The sequence below is a fragment of the Crocodylus siamensis genome, chromosome 5 (genome assembly GCF_052110815.1).
Source record: "Crocodylus siamensis isolate JL-2025a chromosome 5, ASM5211081v1, whole genome shotgun sequence".
Lineage (NCBI taxonomy): Eukaryota > Metazoa > Chordata > Crocodylia > Crocodylidae > Crocodylus > Crocodylus siamensis.
The window spans coordinates 3,336,699-3,353,100 of record NC_143399.1 but is presented as its reverse complement, the minus strand read 5'-3'; the positions used below and the strand labels follow the sequence as shown (position 1 = coordinate 3,353,100).

General features: G+C 65.7%; 1 protein-coding gene across 2 annotated transcripts; it reads right to left on the bottom strand.

Annotated features, from left to right (window-relative positions):
* Window positions 1-495: 495 nt before the first annotated feature.
* LURAP1 (leucine rich adaptor protein 1) lies at window positions 496-12,858 on the bottom strand. Of its 2 annotated transcripts, XM_090046712.1 has the most exons (3): window positions 12,118-12,858; window positions 7,858-7,947; window positions 496-6,996 (listed from the first exon to the last, which is right to left on the bottom strand). In XM_090046712.1, the coding sequence occupies exons 1-3, from the start codon at window positions 12,733-12,735 to the stop codon at window positions 6,409-6,411; spliced, it is 1,296 nt and encodes a 431-aa protein (XP_089902838.1). In that variant the 5' UTR covers window positions 12,736-12,858; the 3' UTR covers window positions 496-6,408. The 2 variants fall into 2 exon arrangements, with proteins under 2 accessions (XP_089902838.1, XP_089902837.1); XM_090046711.1 differs by lacking the exon at window positions 7,858-7,947 and having other exon boundaries at window positions 12,118-12,846.
* Window positions 12,859-16,402: the final 3,544 nt, after the last annotated feature.

Here is a 16,402-nt window from a genome sequence, read left to right as displayed (position 1 = left end):
TTCAGCTGCGAGGGTGCTGCTCGTTCGAGGGTGATCTCGGCATGTGTGAGCCTGCCATGAGCAGGGGGTCCACGTGCAGGCCCTGCCAGCCTGGCTTCCGCAGCTTTTACAACTCTTTTTTTAGAGCAAATTTCACAGCGTTTTGGGCGTTGTTCCTACATCTCCAGCCCCTGGGGTCCTGGCACTCTCAGAGAATCTCAGTTTATTTTTTTTCTAAAAAGGGCATTTCTGGACCCATCGGCTTGAGAAAAGGCACGTGGAGAGGCTTGAAACTGGGAAGGCAAAGGTGAAAAGCTTCATACAGCACCCGTGGGCCTGGCTAGTGATTCTCAGAGCGCTTGCAGGGTAAATGCTCACATGGGCGGATCTAGGATTTTGGAAAGGGGGGTGTGCAGATGCTGCGCTGCTTCCTCACATCTAACACAACAAATAGTTTTCTCTGGTTAAGAAGAAACAAGAAGCTTTACTCACATGCTGGGGGTCTAGGGCCTACATTGTTCCATTGGACAATGAGAGCAGAAACAAGTACATCTTTATTGCAATGTGCATGGTTGGAATAGGAGCCGGCAGCACGCCCTTGCTGCCAACAAGGCGACCGGCATCCTGGGCTGCATTGCGAGGAGAGTTGCCGGTAGATCGAGGGCAGTGATTCTTCCCCTCTGTTCAGCACTGGGGAGGCCACATCTGGAGTCCTGTGTCCAGCTGTGGGCCCCCCACTACACAAAGGATGTGGACACGATGGAGAGGGTCCAGCGGAGGGCAATGATAATGGTTGTGGGGCTGGGGGACAGGACTGGTGAGGAGAGGCTGAGGGACCTGGGCTGATTTAGCCTGCAGAAGAGACAACTGAGGGGGATTGAACAGGAGCCTTCACCTCCCTGCCGGGGGGCTGCAAAGAGGATGGAGCTGGGCTGGTCTCAGTGGGGGCAGCTGACAGAAGGAGCAATGGGCTCAAGCTGCAGCAAGAGAAGTTGAGGTTGGATATTAGGATGAATTTTGTACCTAGCAGGGTAACAAAACACTGAACAGGTTACCCAGAGAGGTGGTGGCATCTCCATCCTTGAAGGTGTTTAAGACCCAGCTGGACAAAGCTATGTCTGGGATGATGAAGTTGGGGCTGGTCCTGCTTGGAGCAGGGGGTTGGACTAGATGCGACTCCTGAGCTCCCTTCACACCCTCATTGTCTGTGATTCTGTGATTAATCTGCATGTATAAAAAACACAATAAAGGAGGGGAATATAATCAAAATAGGTTGTTTCTGTAGCCCTGTAGCTAATTAAAGGCACCTCTCTTTCAGTGTCATAAAATCCAGCCTTCTTGAATACCTTGACAATACAGCCAATGCTTCACTGAAAGCTATTTCCACACAGAGTTAATTAATGGTCACCTGAGTAACATTTCTGCACCTGAATGAATATTTTTAGCTAGCGTCAAAAACAGCCTGCAGGGCTGTGAAACAGGAGCTACAGGACCAGGAGCAGCCAACAGGCAGCAGAATTGCAGAAGAAAGGTTAGCTTGATTAGTGGAACACCATGACCATTAACAAAGGAAAAAAGAGTCATTAACAGGAAGTGTTTAGAAGGAATCGGGATTATAATGAGCCACGAAGTCGAGTGACTCCCTCACTGCTGCCTGAATAGAAACGCTGCTGCTGCTCCCAAGAAGTTGGTTTTAAACTTTGTGTGGAGCAGGGATCAAAGGGGGTTTGACCACGGCATCTCCCAGATACACCCCCGGATGCTGAGCTGACGACAGCGAGAGTTTGCAATCCAGCCCCTTTTGGGGAGGAGACACAGGTCTTGGGTTTTGTTTGGGCCCATCAATCGGTCTAATCGGACTTTGCTGGCACTTGAAGGCAAGAAGAAGGATCTCCTCTACTGCCCAGAGGTCTTCTAACTTCACCCCCCAGCTGGACGGTGGGACATGAGCTCGCCCCGCTCCGGGGCTCGCACCACACGATCCCTGCTCTGGAAGCGATGAGGGATTATGTGCTGCCCACAAGCCAACCCCAATAATCATTTTGTCACTTCAGCGGCCAAACCCTGAACCTGGGCAAAGACTTGATTCGGATCCAGCTGCAAAAGGACATTTTCAGCCAAATGGGAAGGAACAAATGAAGCGTTTCATTTTGGGATCAACCCACCACGCCAAAACAAACAGGTTTCTTTGTTTTCCTCCCTATTTGGTGCTTCAGTTGATCTTTTTTTTTTTTTTGGAGAGAATTTCCATTTTTAACCAAAAAACCCACAAAGAAATGTTGGAAGGCTTTCAAAAAAGACCAATGCTCTTCGAAAGGCTGTCTGAAGTGTCCCTGCATATAGTTGGCCCAACCTGTCCCATTTGTGATTTGTTTCAAATCCCAGCCCCAAGCCCGCTGTAAAAAAAAACCCTCTATTTTTGCAGTGGATTTCCTAGTCATCGGCAAAAAAAAAACCCCCAAAGCCCTTGCACCCAGGTCTCATGGCAAGGCTTTCTCCCTGCCAGCCCACAGGGGGTAGGAGTTGCTATCGAGGATGCTCTGAGGTCTGGGGGTCCCTAACTCGTAGCCCAGCTGAGAGAGCCAACACAAGGCGGGCAGCGCGGATGACTGCACCCAAACCCCGTCAAGAGGGAGCGGCTGGCCTTGATTAAGAAGTCCCGTCCCGAAAATCTCGCAGCTGTGCACTGTGAAGTCATCTTGCGCCATTGCCAGCGGCCTGCACGGGGGTCTTGCGGACGGCGCCCTGCTATAAAAGGCTTTCCATAAGCCGACAGGGATGGGGAGGGGTGACAGGTCCTTGATGAGATGCAATGAGTGCTGGTGAGCTCATGGAGGGGGAATCCGGGACCGGGCTGTAAAACTATCTCCGAGCTCCCAGGACTGTCAGGAGGGCGGGGGCGGCGTGAGCCTGTGTGAAGATGAGCGTGGGAGGCCGAGCCGGGGAAGGCTCAGGGCATCAGGCCTGGGCTAGAGGGGGGGACCCAGCTGTCAAACATCAGCCCATCCATTCAAGGGGATTTCCCTCCAGGCTGGGCCTGCAGAGAGACGGACCCAGGGCACCTCCTGTCTCGCTTGGGGTCAGTCCTTAATCCGCATGGGGTGATTGTGGGGGGCTCCTGAAGGGTCTTGAAGCATCTGAGTGGGAGAACGAGCCCCAAATGCCCACCGGCGATGTGAGCAGAGGGGTGCCTGGAGCTGCCTGTCCCCTCGGGATCGGTGGCAGGCCGTGCAGCAGGAAGGACCGACTGACTTCCCGAGGAAGATGCTTGCGCCGGATCTGAGGAACGCCCCTGCCTTGGAAGCACCGGCCTCGGGGTCCCAAGGTCGAGGGGTCAGATGCAACCCACGGTGGAGACAGAACCGGGACCGGAGCCCGAACGTGATCTCCCCCATTACGAGGATGCCCTACGGCAGAGGAAGGGGAGCTGAGAACCGGTGCCCGCCAAAGGGATGAGGTGGATGTCCCCTCCCTGAGAGCGGCAGGGGGGATTTGGGGGGAATCGTTGCTTGTGAACACCCCTTCCCATCCCAAGGGCAGCTGGATGGGCTGTGAGCCACGGCACCCCAAAGAGGGGGCCAGGATGTGGGCATGAATGGCAGTGGGGCATCTTCAGCCACGGCTAATAAAGCCCCCAATCCTGCAACATCGGCTGTGCTGAGCAGGGGCGCTGCGCTCCCCGCAGAGCTGGAGCTGACCCTCCTCTGGCACCAAGACCCCAGCCCCGGGGGCAGACAACATGCAAACCTTGGCCACGGCGTCCCCTGACAGAGCTAAGATGGGCGCGACGTGGTGCTAGCAAGTCTCTGGATCAAGCAGAGGCCTGGGCTATAGGGCGTGTTGACTGTGCTTCGCTGTTTGAGTCCTTGGATTGCCTTTGCCTGGGGAAGACAGATAAGGAGAGGCCTTGGCGCTCATCCCATCAGCACGGGGTGCTGTGCAAGGAGGAGAAGGGGAAACGGGGAGGCTCTGCGCCGCCTGGCACATGTTACATATATTGTGCAATTCACTGGTCAGTCGTGCAATACATTTCGACCACCCACGTGCGCAAAGTAATTATCGTGCCATAAAAATGGCCGTCCAGCTACAAAAAGAGCCAACCGGCTACGAAGTCAGTGCTTGAAAAGGGGCAACACCTTTATCGCGGGTTTCTGTGCTGCCCTGGTGCCCGGCTCTCACCGCTGCTGACTCCTGTGGGCACCATGCTGCGAGCTGCCCCGATGCGGGCAGGCCTCCTTCGCACCCTGGGAGGCTTGAAGCCAGCTCCGATGAGTCACAGGAACTGGCGAGCATCCCTGTCCAGGCTCAGCGCTGCAGGGCTTGCGCCACGGGCCCCCGCAGCTGGCAGGGCTGGGCCGCCGGGGCTGGCCGCAGACTGCAGCGGAGGTGCCCTGGCTGCACGGGACAGGGAGGGGGTGGCAGAGGAGGCTTGAGTAAGGAACAATCGGCCTGTTCTTCCGGCGCCGGCTGGCTCTCGAGGCAGCTGACTGGGCACCGGGGAGGGGGTGCGTTGAATGCAGGGCACGGGACCTCGGCCTCTGCCAAGGACCAGCCGCCTGCGGGGCCGGGGGCGCCGGGGATTGACATTCCAGCCTCCGCGACGTCCATTCAATCCCCGCTCATCCAATTAGCCAGAGACAAGGGCGCTTCTGTGCAGCGGCTGAGGGTGCACGCATGCACACGCACGCATGCACACGCACCGCCCCCCGGACAATGGTGCCTTGTGCCCCCCTCCGCCTTGGCCACTGCTCCAGAGGCGTTTTCCTAACGTATTTAGGGCATCTTGCCTTCGCTGGGTGCAGGGAGAGGGCCTGGTTTATCTCACCCCCCAACCTCTGTCCTCTGCTGGCAAGGCCGAGGGCAAACTCCCCTCTCCGGCTGCGCCTGGTGAGGACCGTGCTGGGGGTGGGGGTGCATCCAGACAGACCTCCCCCCACTGTGGTCCAGCTGCCTCTCCCCCTCGCTGCTGTTAGTCACTGCCTGCATTTCCCCCCTCGCCCCCTTCCTTGTTCCCAGCGGGTCCCCCTCCCTTTGCCTCTGAAGCTATTCCAGCCATGCCAGGTATGCTGGAGAAAGGCCAGCTGCTTCCTGCGATACGCCGCGGTCAGCTCGTCTCTCCCTATTCCCATGCCTCGCTGCAGCTGGAAGCAGCGAAGGGACGGAGGAAGCGTGGGGCTCCCTTCCCATCTCAGCCGCCGGACGCAGGCCTCGAGGGACCCCTGCTTCCCTCCCCGCGAGGTCACGAGAGCCATTCCCAGCTGCATGAGGCTGGACCCAGGTTTGCATCCTGGAGAAACGCTCCAGCCCGGGGCAATCTGGCTTTTGCAGCTGCGGCCTCTAAACTGCAGGCCCCCGCACCCCGGCCTCGGGACGCCGACCAGCACCAGCACCACCTCTGACTACAGGGGGCTCCAAGACCGCTGAAGCCCCCGCCAGGCTGCAGACTCCTACCCCTCGCCCCGAATCTCCTTGCACGCTTGCAAGGAGGGCGATGCCGAACAAGGCCACTATCGCCACACCGCCGTGAGGAACACAAGGGTTTATTCCCCAAGAGGGTCCCGCGGACAGCAGCTCGCTGCCAGCACACCCCGGGAAGGCGCCGCGACATCCGTAACAGCGACGCAGCAGCCGCGTGCGGCCTCGCCCGCGGGCAGCAGCGCCCAGGCGCGGGGCTGGGTGCGGGAGAAACGAGCCGTGCTGCTTGCGAGGGGCCGCGGCTCAGGGAGGATTCGCTGCTCTTCCCCCAAGGGCCTGGGCTCGCCCAGCTGCAGGGGGGGTCCGTCGGCCTTTCGCAGGCCCCTGGTCCGGCGTGCGCCTGGCCGCAGGCAACGCGCCAGCAGCAGGCAGCCGAGCGGCGACGGCGGAGCGTGCCTGGCCCCGGGGGTGCCCGAGGAAGGACCCGGCGTCCGGAGACCCTTTCCGGAGTCGTCGCTGCCGAGCGGGGTGCGGCAGCCCAGGCCGCGAGAGCCAGCACGGGCTTAAAGTGCAAGGAGGGGCAGGGCTGGGGGGGCAGGAGAGAGGCCCGACTTCAGACTAGCACAGCTAACTCCCTTCCTCGGACTTATGAGGTCACGCTGCTGGGCCCATGACATCATAACCATGCCCGTGCAAGGGCTGTGCGGAGGGAGCGCGGGGGGGATTCAAAGCGCTGCGTCCGCCCCGGACCAAACACGCGATTGGCACTTAAATCACCGCAGGAGCGGGTGGACGGGCTCCCTCTCGCTTGGGAGACGGGGAAACTGAGGCACCACAAAGCTACCGTCCACGTTGGGGGAAGAACCAGCAGTGGGGCTGCACAGAGCCACGAAATCCCGGCCCGCACGCCTCGGCTCCCAGAAGCGCGGACGTGGCCGCGCTGCGGTCCCCGCCGCCCTCGCCCCCGCCTCCCCCGGGCCCGGGACTTGCCCCCGAGGCCAGAGCCGGCCGGCACTACAAGAAGGTGACGTCGTCCTGGGACTGCACCCAGCGCCAGTGGGCGTCGTACTCCAGGCGCACCTTGCCGCCGGGCTTGCAGTTCTCCGCCTCGGCCTTGCCCCTGCGGCTGCCGGCGCCCCCCGCCACCGCCGCCCCCCCCGGCGGCGCCGCCTGCTCCCCCCGCGAGCCGTTACCCGCCGCTCTGCCGCGGCCCGGGGGGCTCGCAGCCCCCGCCGAGCTGGGCTGCGCCGGGCCCCGCTCGGGGGCGACGACGGCCCAGTCCGGTTCGAAGCGGGCCAGGGGGGCGCCCGGGCGGGGGTCCGCGGCGTGCTGGGAGTACTCGTCCAGCTCGTCGGCCAGCGTGTCCAGGTAGCTGCCGATGGAGACGCTGTCCAGCCGGTCGTGGGGGTCCTGCAGGCTGGCCCAGCTGCCGCGGCGCGAGGTCTCCTGGCTGCCCCCCAGGCTGTACTGGCTGCTGGTCAGGCTGCTGCAGCGGCTCGCCAGGGCCCCCTTCTCCTCCAGCAGCCACTTCACCGCCTCGATGCCCTCGTTCACGGCCGCCAGCTGCTGCAGGATCTTCACGTCGATGGCGCGCAGATAGGCCTGGAGGGGAGACGGGCAGCGCCACGGTCAGGAGAGCCCGTCCCCCGACCCTCTTTGTCCTCGTTGCCCGTGGCACCCCTCCGCGGAGGCGCCCCGCGTGCGCTCGGCGCACCCCTGCAGCCCGTGCCCCGCCGGGGATACACGCCGGGCCTGGGACGCTCCATCTGCCGCGCCCGCGCCCGGGCTACGCAGCCCCCCTCCGCGTCCCAGACCCGCTTCGCGTCCAGACGAGATGAGCAGCCCCTTGGCTGACCCCCAGCCCGGGCCGAGAGGGACGTGAGCGCAGCCCCTCTCCTCCGCGCCCGTGCCCGGTCCCGGGGGCGTCTCAGGACCTCGCAGCCGCTGCAACGCCCCCAACCACTCCTGGGGTCCTGACCCACGCTGCAGGGCACGCGGGAAACCCCCTTGGCCGCTCTCCTCCCCTCTGCCTGCCTGCCCGCCCCGACTACGGCGCTGAGCGGGGCCGGCGAAGCACCGATGCCCGCGGCCGGCCCGGAGCCCGCACAGCTGTTCTGCTTGCAGCAAACCCACCCTGCCGGGGTGGGCCAGCAGCCCACCCCCGAGCTCCTCGTGGGGATTTCGGACAGACCAGGATTTGAGGGGTGCCACGGGATGCTTTTCCCACCCCCAAGCCTAGCTAGGGCCGGAGCGGGCCAGAGCAGGACAGCCCCAGCTCAGCCGGGGGAAGCGGGGAGGAGCGGACGGAGAAGGATGCGCTGCAAGCGCGGGACTGGGAGCAAAGGCAGGTGTTTCCCCAGCCCCGTCGGGGCCCAGACGTCTGCTCCTCCCGGGCAAAAGCACGGCCCTGAAGGTCTGACCGCTGCAGAGGCCGTGCCCCTCGCTCCCGTGCTCAGTACCGACCGGTGCCCCTTTCCTCCGAGCACGAGTCCCATCCCTGGCCGAACCGCCCGCTTCCCGCACAGCCGGTGCCAGCGACGCTTTAGTGACGCGCTGGACGAAAACGAGCGGCCGCGTGTTAACCGTGAACCTCCCACCGACTCGTTTTGCGTCGCGAGCCCTCACGCTCGCACCGGGAGACCGGCAACGCTAAACACGGAGGGCGGGGGGCAGACACCCGGCGTGCGGCCGATGCTGCCTCGCGGCGGCACTGCTGCGGTTCCCTTCCGGCCCCGCTAGTCTCTACCGAACCCGATTCGGTACTCGTTGCGTGCAAAGCCTGCCGTCACGTCCGCCCGCCTGTGCCCCGGGCCCCTGGCCAAGGTGACCCCAGGGCCGAAGGATGCCGGGCCGTGGCGAGCGAGGCGGCCTCCCCGCGGGGCGCGGGGGCGAGATCCTCAGCGGGCCGCGTCCCGCGTCGCGTTTAGCCGAGCCCGGGGCCAGCCTCAGGAGTTCAAGATGCCCGGCGCAGCTCCAGTCGTGCCACCTGGGCAACCTCGGGCACGTCACTTAGCTGCCCCGTGCCTCAGTTTCCCCAGGTAGGGAGCAGGGTTCACAACACCGCCCCGGGGTGCCGCGAGCACCCCCGCCGCACTCCTAGCCTCCGAAGCAGCCGCCGCGTTTAGACCTCAGCCTAAAAACCCACCGGGAAAGCGGCCGGCTGGCAAAACCCGCGGCTCCCTGGGCCCTCCCCGCTCCCCTGAGCCACAGCGCCGCGAGCAGCACGATTTGCAAGCGATTTCCTTGCCGGCGCCCCTTTAAAAAAGAGCCCCCGCCGGAGGCGAGCGGAGCTGGCTCTGCTGCATCTGGTCTCCGTGCACGGCCTGCGTCAGCCGGGCGTCAGGGACGGGGGCTGCGGGGGCCGGCCCGCCGGAAGGCCAGGCAGCGAAACCAGCAGGGAAGGGAAGGAAGAGGCTGGTGCCAGATCGGCGGCTACAGAAACCGATGCAGGGAGCTCCCTTAATTACATTTGTGCCTGCTCCTGCCAGGGATCTGGAGGCCACCCCCACCCCCACCCCTGCCTGCCCCCCAGGCTGGCTCTTTATAGCATCGGGCCGCGGACCCCGGAGCCAGCGCCGGCTGCAAAGGCCAGCCCGGGAGGGCCCATCCAGCACGCGGAGAGAGCAGGCCTGCGCACGAGACGCTGGAAACCCGGCTTCTGTGTTGCATCCGGGACGAATCGGGTCCCCAGAAATGCAAACCCTTCCTCCTCCCTAATTACACCCAGCCTCCGGCCACCCGAAAGGAGGTTGCAGAATAGGGCCTGGGCTGCATTCCCAGCGCTGCCACTCACTTGCTGCGTGACCTCAAGCCTGTCACTTAGCTAACCCGGGCCTCGGTTTGCCTGGCTGTAGCCTGCAGGAGGTACCAACCCATTTTATACAGCGTGCAGAGCGCCGATAGGAGCAGGGCACCGTTGTTATAGGACAGGAGATCAAGGAAGGGGGGCGATATGGGATCGGGGTTTCCTCATTCGACTCCTCCCTGCGATTATTACCCGCAAGGAGCTGCTTTCATCGCAAGCTACGGACCAACCCCCGCCGCTCGCAGCTGCTTCTGGGGTGGAACAGCACAGCCAGCCGCACGGCTCGGCTCCCGGCCTCGCCGTCGCGACGTGGCAGGCGTGGAGCCGCGGACGGGCCCAGGGCGCGTGGGGTCGAGGCACGGGGCAGGCCAGGGCGACGCTGGAGCCGGCCCCCCCCCGCCGATAATCCCAGGCCGTGTCAGCGCAGGCCCGGGCGCCGCCTGGCTCAGGGCCCCCGAACTCAGGGGGCGGTGGGGGGGGCCGGCCTTGCAGCCCCATCTCCCCCAGCCCCGGCTTTCTCCCGGGCCCCCGCAAGCTGCAGCAACGGGCAGCTCCTGCCCCCCTGCCCCGACAAGCCCCCAGGCTGGGGCAAGGCAGAGGCTGCAAGAGATGGAGCAGAAAGCAGCTCTGCGCCCCGTCCCCCCGCTCCTGGCGTCTCTGCTTCCTTGAGCTCCCATCCAATCGGTGCGCTACAAGCGGTATAAAATGGGTTGGCTACAGCCAGGCAAACTGAGGCCCAGGTTAGCTCGGGGGGGATAGGGGACAGCTGCTGTCAGCAGGGGTGAAGGTCACACGCTGGCCCCCACAGCTGCCCTGACACCGAATAGCTCCAGCCTGAGCCCACGAAGCCCCCCCGGGTGCCCCAGCACGGCGTGGGGGGCCCGGGGCCGTGGCCGGGCGCAGGAGGGGGCAGAACAGAGGGGGTGATGCCTGGGGGACACCCATGGCCGAGCTAGCGGGGGTTATTTTGGCGGGGGGGGGGGGGGGCACAACCCAGGAGCAGCTATGGCCAAGCTGGAGTCTCTACCTTGCAGGGGGGCTGTTGCAATACTGGGGGCCTCTGTCCCAGGGGGGCTGTTGCAGAGCTTGGGGGGCTGCTGCCTAGGGGCAGGATGGCAGAATTGGGGCGGAGGTACTGCTGTCCGGGGGGTTATTGCAGGTGGGGGGGCCACACGGTGGGGAGAGGACTCAGACCAGTGACAGCTATTGCTGCCTGGGGGAAGCTACAGCAGAGCTGGGGGCGGCTGCCCGGGGGGCACTGCAAATCCTTGTGGGGGGGGTGCTACTCAGGGAGGCCATTGCAGAGCCAGGAGGGGAGGGGTGGCTGCACGGGGGTCACCGCTCAGGGGGGCTACTGCAGAGCTGGGGAGGGGGCGACTGCGGGGGGCTGGTGCAGAGCTGGGGGTGCTGCCGGGGTGGGGGGGCGTCATTGCTGCAGGGGGGCACTGAAGAGCAGGAGGAGCGAGACTTGCTGCTGGGGGCTACTATTGCGGGGGGGGGGGGGCTATTGCAAGCCGGTGAGGCAGTGCAGAGCTGCGGCGCATCCGGGTGGGGGGGGCATGGCTGCAGGTGGGGGCTAGTGCAGACCAGCGGGGCTGTGCAGAGCGGGGGGGGGGGCTAGTGCAGACCAGCGGGGCTGTGCAGAGCGGGGGCGGGGGGGCTGGTGCACACCGGGGCTGTGCAGAGCGGGGGGGGGGGGCTGGTGCACACCAGCGGGGCTGTGCAAAGCGGGGGGGGGGGGCTGGTGCACACCAGCGGGGCTGTGCAGAGCGGGGGGGGGGGCTGGTGCAGACCAGCGGGGCTGTGCAGAGCGGGGGGGGGGGGGCTGGTGCACACCAGCGGGGCTGTGCAGAGCGGGGGGGGGGGGGGGGCTAGTGCACACCAGCGGGGCTGTGCAGAGCGGGGGGGGGGGCTGGTGCACACCAGCGGGGCTGTGCAGAGCGGGGGGGGGGGCTGGTGCAGACCAGCGGGGCTGTGCAGAGCGGGGGGGGGCTAGTGCAGACCAGCGGGGCTGTGCAGAGCGGGGGGGGGCTAGTGCAGACCAGCGGGGCTGTGCAGAGCGGGGGGGGGGGGCTAGTGCAGACCAGCGGGGCTGTGCAGAGCGGGGGGGGGGGCTGGTGCACACCAGCGGGGCTGTGCAGAGCGGGGGGGGGGGCTGGTGCACACCAGCGGGGCTGTGCAGAGCGGGGGGGGGGGCTAGTGCAGACCAGCGGGGCTGTGCAGAGCGGGGGCGGGGGGGCTGGTGCACACCGGGGCTGTGCAGAGCGGGGGGGGGGGGGCTGGTGCACACCAGCGGGGCTGTGCAAAGCGGGGGGGGGGGCTGGTGCACACCAGCGGGGCTGTGCAGAGCGGGGGGGGGGGCTGGTGCAGACCAGCGGGGCTGTGCAGAGCGGGGGGGGGGGGCTGGTGCACACCAGCGGGGCTGTGCAGAGCGGGGGGGGGGGGGGCTAGTGCACACCAGCGGGGCTGTGCAGAGCGGGGGGGGGGGGCTGGTGCACACCAGCGGGGCTGTGCAGAGCGGGGGGGGGGGCTGGTGCAGACCAGCGGGGCTGTGCAGAGCGGGGGGGGGGCTAGTGCAGACCAGCGGGGCTGTGCAGAGCGGGGGGGGGCTAGTGCAGACCAGCGGGGCTGTGCAGAGCGGGGGGGGGGGGGCTAGTGCAGACCAGCGGGGCTGTGCAGAGCGGGGGGGGGGGGGCTGGTGCACACCAGCGGGGCTGTGCAGAGCGGGGGGGGGGGGGGGCTGGTGCACACCAGCGGGGCTGTGCAGAGCGGGGGGGGGGGGGGCTGGTGCACACCAGCGGGGCTGTGCAGAGCGGGGGGGGGGGCTAGTGCAGACCAGCGGGGCTGTGCAGAGCGGGGGGGGGGGGGGCTGGTGCAGACCAGCGGGGCTGCGCAGAGCGGGGGGGGGGGGAGCTCACCAGCTCGAGCCGCAGCGCCGCGATCTTGCCGGGCAGCCCCGCGCCGGCCGGCCCCGGGGGCGGGGGCGGGGGCAGCGGCGGGTCCCCGCGCAGCCACCGCGCCAGCGCCGCGGGCGTCCCGCAGCCCGCCTTGCCCTCCAGCTCGCGCAGCTCGGCCGGCAGCGCCGCGCCCGGCTCCATCGCGCCCGGGCCGGCCTCGAACCCGCGCCGCCCGCGCCGCCCCGCCGTAAGGCTCCGTGTGCGCCCGCCGCCGCGCCGTATTCCCCCGAGCGGCGCGCGCGCACATCCGCGGCGGGCCCCCGCCCCGCCCCGCCCCGCCCGCCGTGCCGCAGAGACCGGCCCGGCCCGGCCCGGGGGTCTCCTGGCTGGGCCGGGGGCTTTCGCCAGGCCCAGAGGAAGGCCGCAAAGGGCGCAGGCGTGCAGGTGCGGGAAGGCGCTGGCCCGTGCCTCAGTTTCCCCACCCCGTGCCGTAGCGGCCTTGGGACGATCGCCGGCTGCGCCGTGCGCGCGAGGCCTGCCGAGCCCCCGGAAGCGGCCGGGCAAGCGCCAGGGGATCCACGGGGCCTCGGGCCCGCTGGACTCGGCCGTGGGAGTGGGAGTGTTGCTGCCCGCACCCATGCTTGGCACCCAGCCCTCGCTGGTCCGTCAGCCATTTCCGTGCGGAGGCTTCGGTAGCCGGCTGCGCCGCCAGGCGTGAGGCACGGCCTGCCCAGCCGCCCCCCGCCCGCCTGCCGGGCTGCCAGTCCTCCGCGGCGAGAGACCCACGGGGGTCGGGCACTGGGAGAAGGTCCCTCCATTCGGTGAATTAAGGAGAGACAGACCCGGGGTCTGCAGAGGTTGAGCGCCGCTCCGCCATAAAGGGCAACCCAGGGTCTGCGGAGGTTGAGCGCCGCTCCGCCATAAAGGGCAAACCCAGGGTCTGCGGAGGTTGAGCGCCGCTCCGCCATAAAGGGCAAACCCAGGGTCTGCGGAGGTTGAGCGCCGCTCCGCCATAAAGGGCAAACCCAGTGTCTGCGGAGGTTGAGCGCCGCTCCGCCATAAAGGGCAACCCAGGGTCTGCGGAGGTTGAGCGCCGCTCCGCCATAAAGGGCAAACCCAGGGTCTGCGGAGGTTGAGCGCCGCTCCGCCATAAAGGGCAAACCCAGGGTCTGCGGAGGTTGAGCGCCGCTCCGCCATAAAGGGCAACCCAGGGTCTGCGGAGGTTGAGCGCCGCTCCGCCATAAAGGGCAAACCCAGGGTCTGCGGAGGTTGAGCGCCGCTCCGCCATAAAGGGCAAACCCAGGGTCTGCGGAGGTTGAGCGCCGCTCCGCCATAAAGGGCAACCCAGGGTCTGCGGAGGTTGAGCGCCGCTCCGCCATAAAGGGCAAACCCAGGGTCTGCGGAGGTTGAGCGCCGCTCCGCCATAAAGGGCAAACCCAGGGTCTGCGGAGGTTGAGCGCCGCTCCGCCATAAAGGGCAAACTCAGGGTCTGCGGAGGTTGAGCGCCGCTCCGCCATAAAGGGCAACCCAGGGTCTGCGGAGGTTGAGCGCCGCTCCGCCATAAAGGGCAAACCCAGGGTCTGCGGAGGTTGAGCGCCGCTCCGCCATAAAGGGCAAACCCAGGGTCTGCGGAGGTTGAGCGCCGCTCCGCCATAAAGGGCAAACCCAGGGTCTGCGGAGGTTGAGCGCCGCTCCGCCATAAAGGGCAAACCCAGGGTCTGCGGAGGTTGAGCGCCGCTCCGCCATAAAGGGCAAACCCAGGGTCTGCGGAGGTTGAGCGCCGCTCCGCCATAAAGGGCAAACCCAGGGTCTGCGGAGGCTGAGCGCCGCTCCGCCATAAAGGGCAAACCCAGGGTCTGCGGAGGCTGAGCGCCGCTCCGCCATAAAGGGCAAACCCAGGGTCTGCGGAGGTTGAGCGCCGCTCCGCCATAAAGGGCAAACCCAGGGTCTGCGGAGGTTGAGCGCCGCTCCGCCATAAAGGGCAAACCCAGGGTCTGCGGAGGTTGAGCGCCGCTCCGCCATAAAGGGCAAACCCAGGGTCTGCGGAGGTTGAGCGCCGCTCCGCCATAAAGGGCAAACCCAGGGTCTGCGGAGGTTGAGCGCCGCTCCGCCATAAAGGGCAACCCAGGGTCTGCGGAGGTTGAGCGCCGCTCCGCCATAAAGGGCAAACCCAGGGTCTGCGGAGGTTGAGCGCCGCTCCGCCATAAAGGGCAAACTCAGGGTCTGCGGAGGTTGAGCGCCGCTCCGCCATAAAGGGCAAACCCAGGGTCTGCGGAGGTTGAGCGCCGCTCCGCCATAAAGGGCAAACCCAGTGTCTGCGGAGGCTGAGCGCCGCTCCGCCATAAAGGGCAAACCCAGGGTCTGCGGAGGTTGAGCGCCGCTCCGCCATAAAGTTGACTGTTAGTTCTTCTCAGTCCCCTGTGCCCGTGTTTACCAACCCGGGTGATCACCGAGCACTCGGTGGCAGGGACCGAGCTGGTTGCACGTCTGTACAGCACCTAGCGCAGACAGGGTCTGGATCTGGGTTTGAGCCCCCAGGGCCTGCTGGGATAAAAATTGATAAAGAATCGTGCAGGAGTCCTTCATGCAGTTGAGAGAGATGGGGGTGTTTAGTGCTACAGGTCGGGGTCCCGGTCCAGCCCTGGGGCTCCTACGTGCTCGGGGCTGTACAAATGGGCGTGATTCTAGCTCCAGGGAGGCGGGTTTCTGGCTTCCCAGGACCATCCCTTTCTCCACCTCCGTGGGGTCTCTATGGCTGGTTACACCTGGCTGCATATAATAGTATTCGTGTAAGTCCCTAATCATTTGCACGGCCGGAGCACACGAGGAAGCGTGTCAGAGGCACCGCCACGGCTCACCTGTGCTAAAAACAGGATCATGTCTCGCGTGAGCTGAAGGAAGAGCTCCCGCAGCAGTTGTAGACTCTTCTCTTTGTCCCAGGGCCACGTGGGGCGGGTGCTCGCGCTCCCCGGGGCATTGAAGCTCCAGCGTCAGTTCGGGTGGGGAAACTGAGGCACGGAGCACATGCAGTGTTTTGCTGTGGAGCGAGCAGGCCTGAAGGACGAGCTGGGCAGGATGGGGGCAGCCCGTGTTGTGGCCTGGTGCATGTGTGCACGCCAGTGCATGCATGTGTGCGTGTGCGTGTGCTTAGGCATGAGGATGTGCTGAACCCCCTGCCACCACCGCGGGGCACTTCCGGTCTTGCTGCACAGCACACGGGTGGGCTCCTGCACCGTTCTCTGCCCATTTCACAGATGGGGTGACTGAGGCACGGAGCCATAAACCACCAGGCACTTTGCTCTGAAAAGCCAGTCGCTCCTCTGGTCTCTGTGGACAGCACGACCTTAAGTGTCATCCCCAGGGCCATGCAGTGGGTCAGTGGCAAAGGGAAGAGGCCTGTGTTATTCTGTGTATTAGGACAGTGCCTGGTGACACAGAAGTGGCCTGTCCCCACTGCACAGACTGGGGAAACTGAGGCAGCAGAGGTACGTGTAGCATGCCCAAGGTCCTGCGGGCAGTCAGGAGCCGGCAGAGACACCTCTGTGGACCACAGTCCAGGCATCCGAGTCCCCGGTCCCTTCTCCTAAGCCTCGTTCCTGACCCCGATGCCCGCGAGGTGGTACCTAGGCTCACGGGGCCGCACTGAGGAAGTGACGGGACCCGAGGGCCCGGCTGCCCTTCACAGGGACCCCCGCCTCCAGCCGTGCCAGCTGGCTGCTGATCTCCCCCGGGGGAGGCAGGCGCGGAGGGAGGAGATGCAGCCCTTGATGCTGGGAGGGGAACGGAGAATGGGGGATTTGCGGGGCTCCTGGGCTGTGCCTGGTCCCCTCCAGGAGAGGATAACAGCCTCCTACTGCTGCCACCAGGCAACAGAGCAGTTCCCTTTGCCCAAGGGCTGGGTGCAAGCTGTCGAGATCCAGGGAGGGCAGGTCTCTGCCACCGCTTGCCCGTGCGACCCCGGCCCTGTCACTTAGTGCTATGTCCTGTCTACAAAGGAGGGCTGAGCGCGCTGCCTGCTCCGTCCAGGTGCCCCTGCCTGCTGACTGCAGCACGGCGCAGTGGTAGGGGACAGCATCCTGGGGGCAAGGAGAAGGTCGGTCCCTTCCCCCGGCCCGAGCCAAGACCCCAAACCCAAGCCTTGCAAGCGGGACATCCGGCTGGGCTGGGTCAGCCCAGGGGCGGGGGCGCACTGCCCCCTTGTGAAGGAGCGACGCCGTCTTCGCCCAAATCTAGGGGCCGGGCGTCCCTGGGTCTCGGGCCTGGGGGCAACGGGCAGCCTGGAGCAGTGATGCGGGGTAGCGGGAAA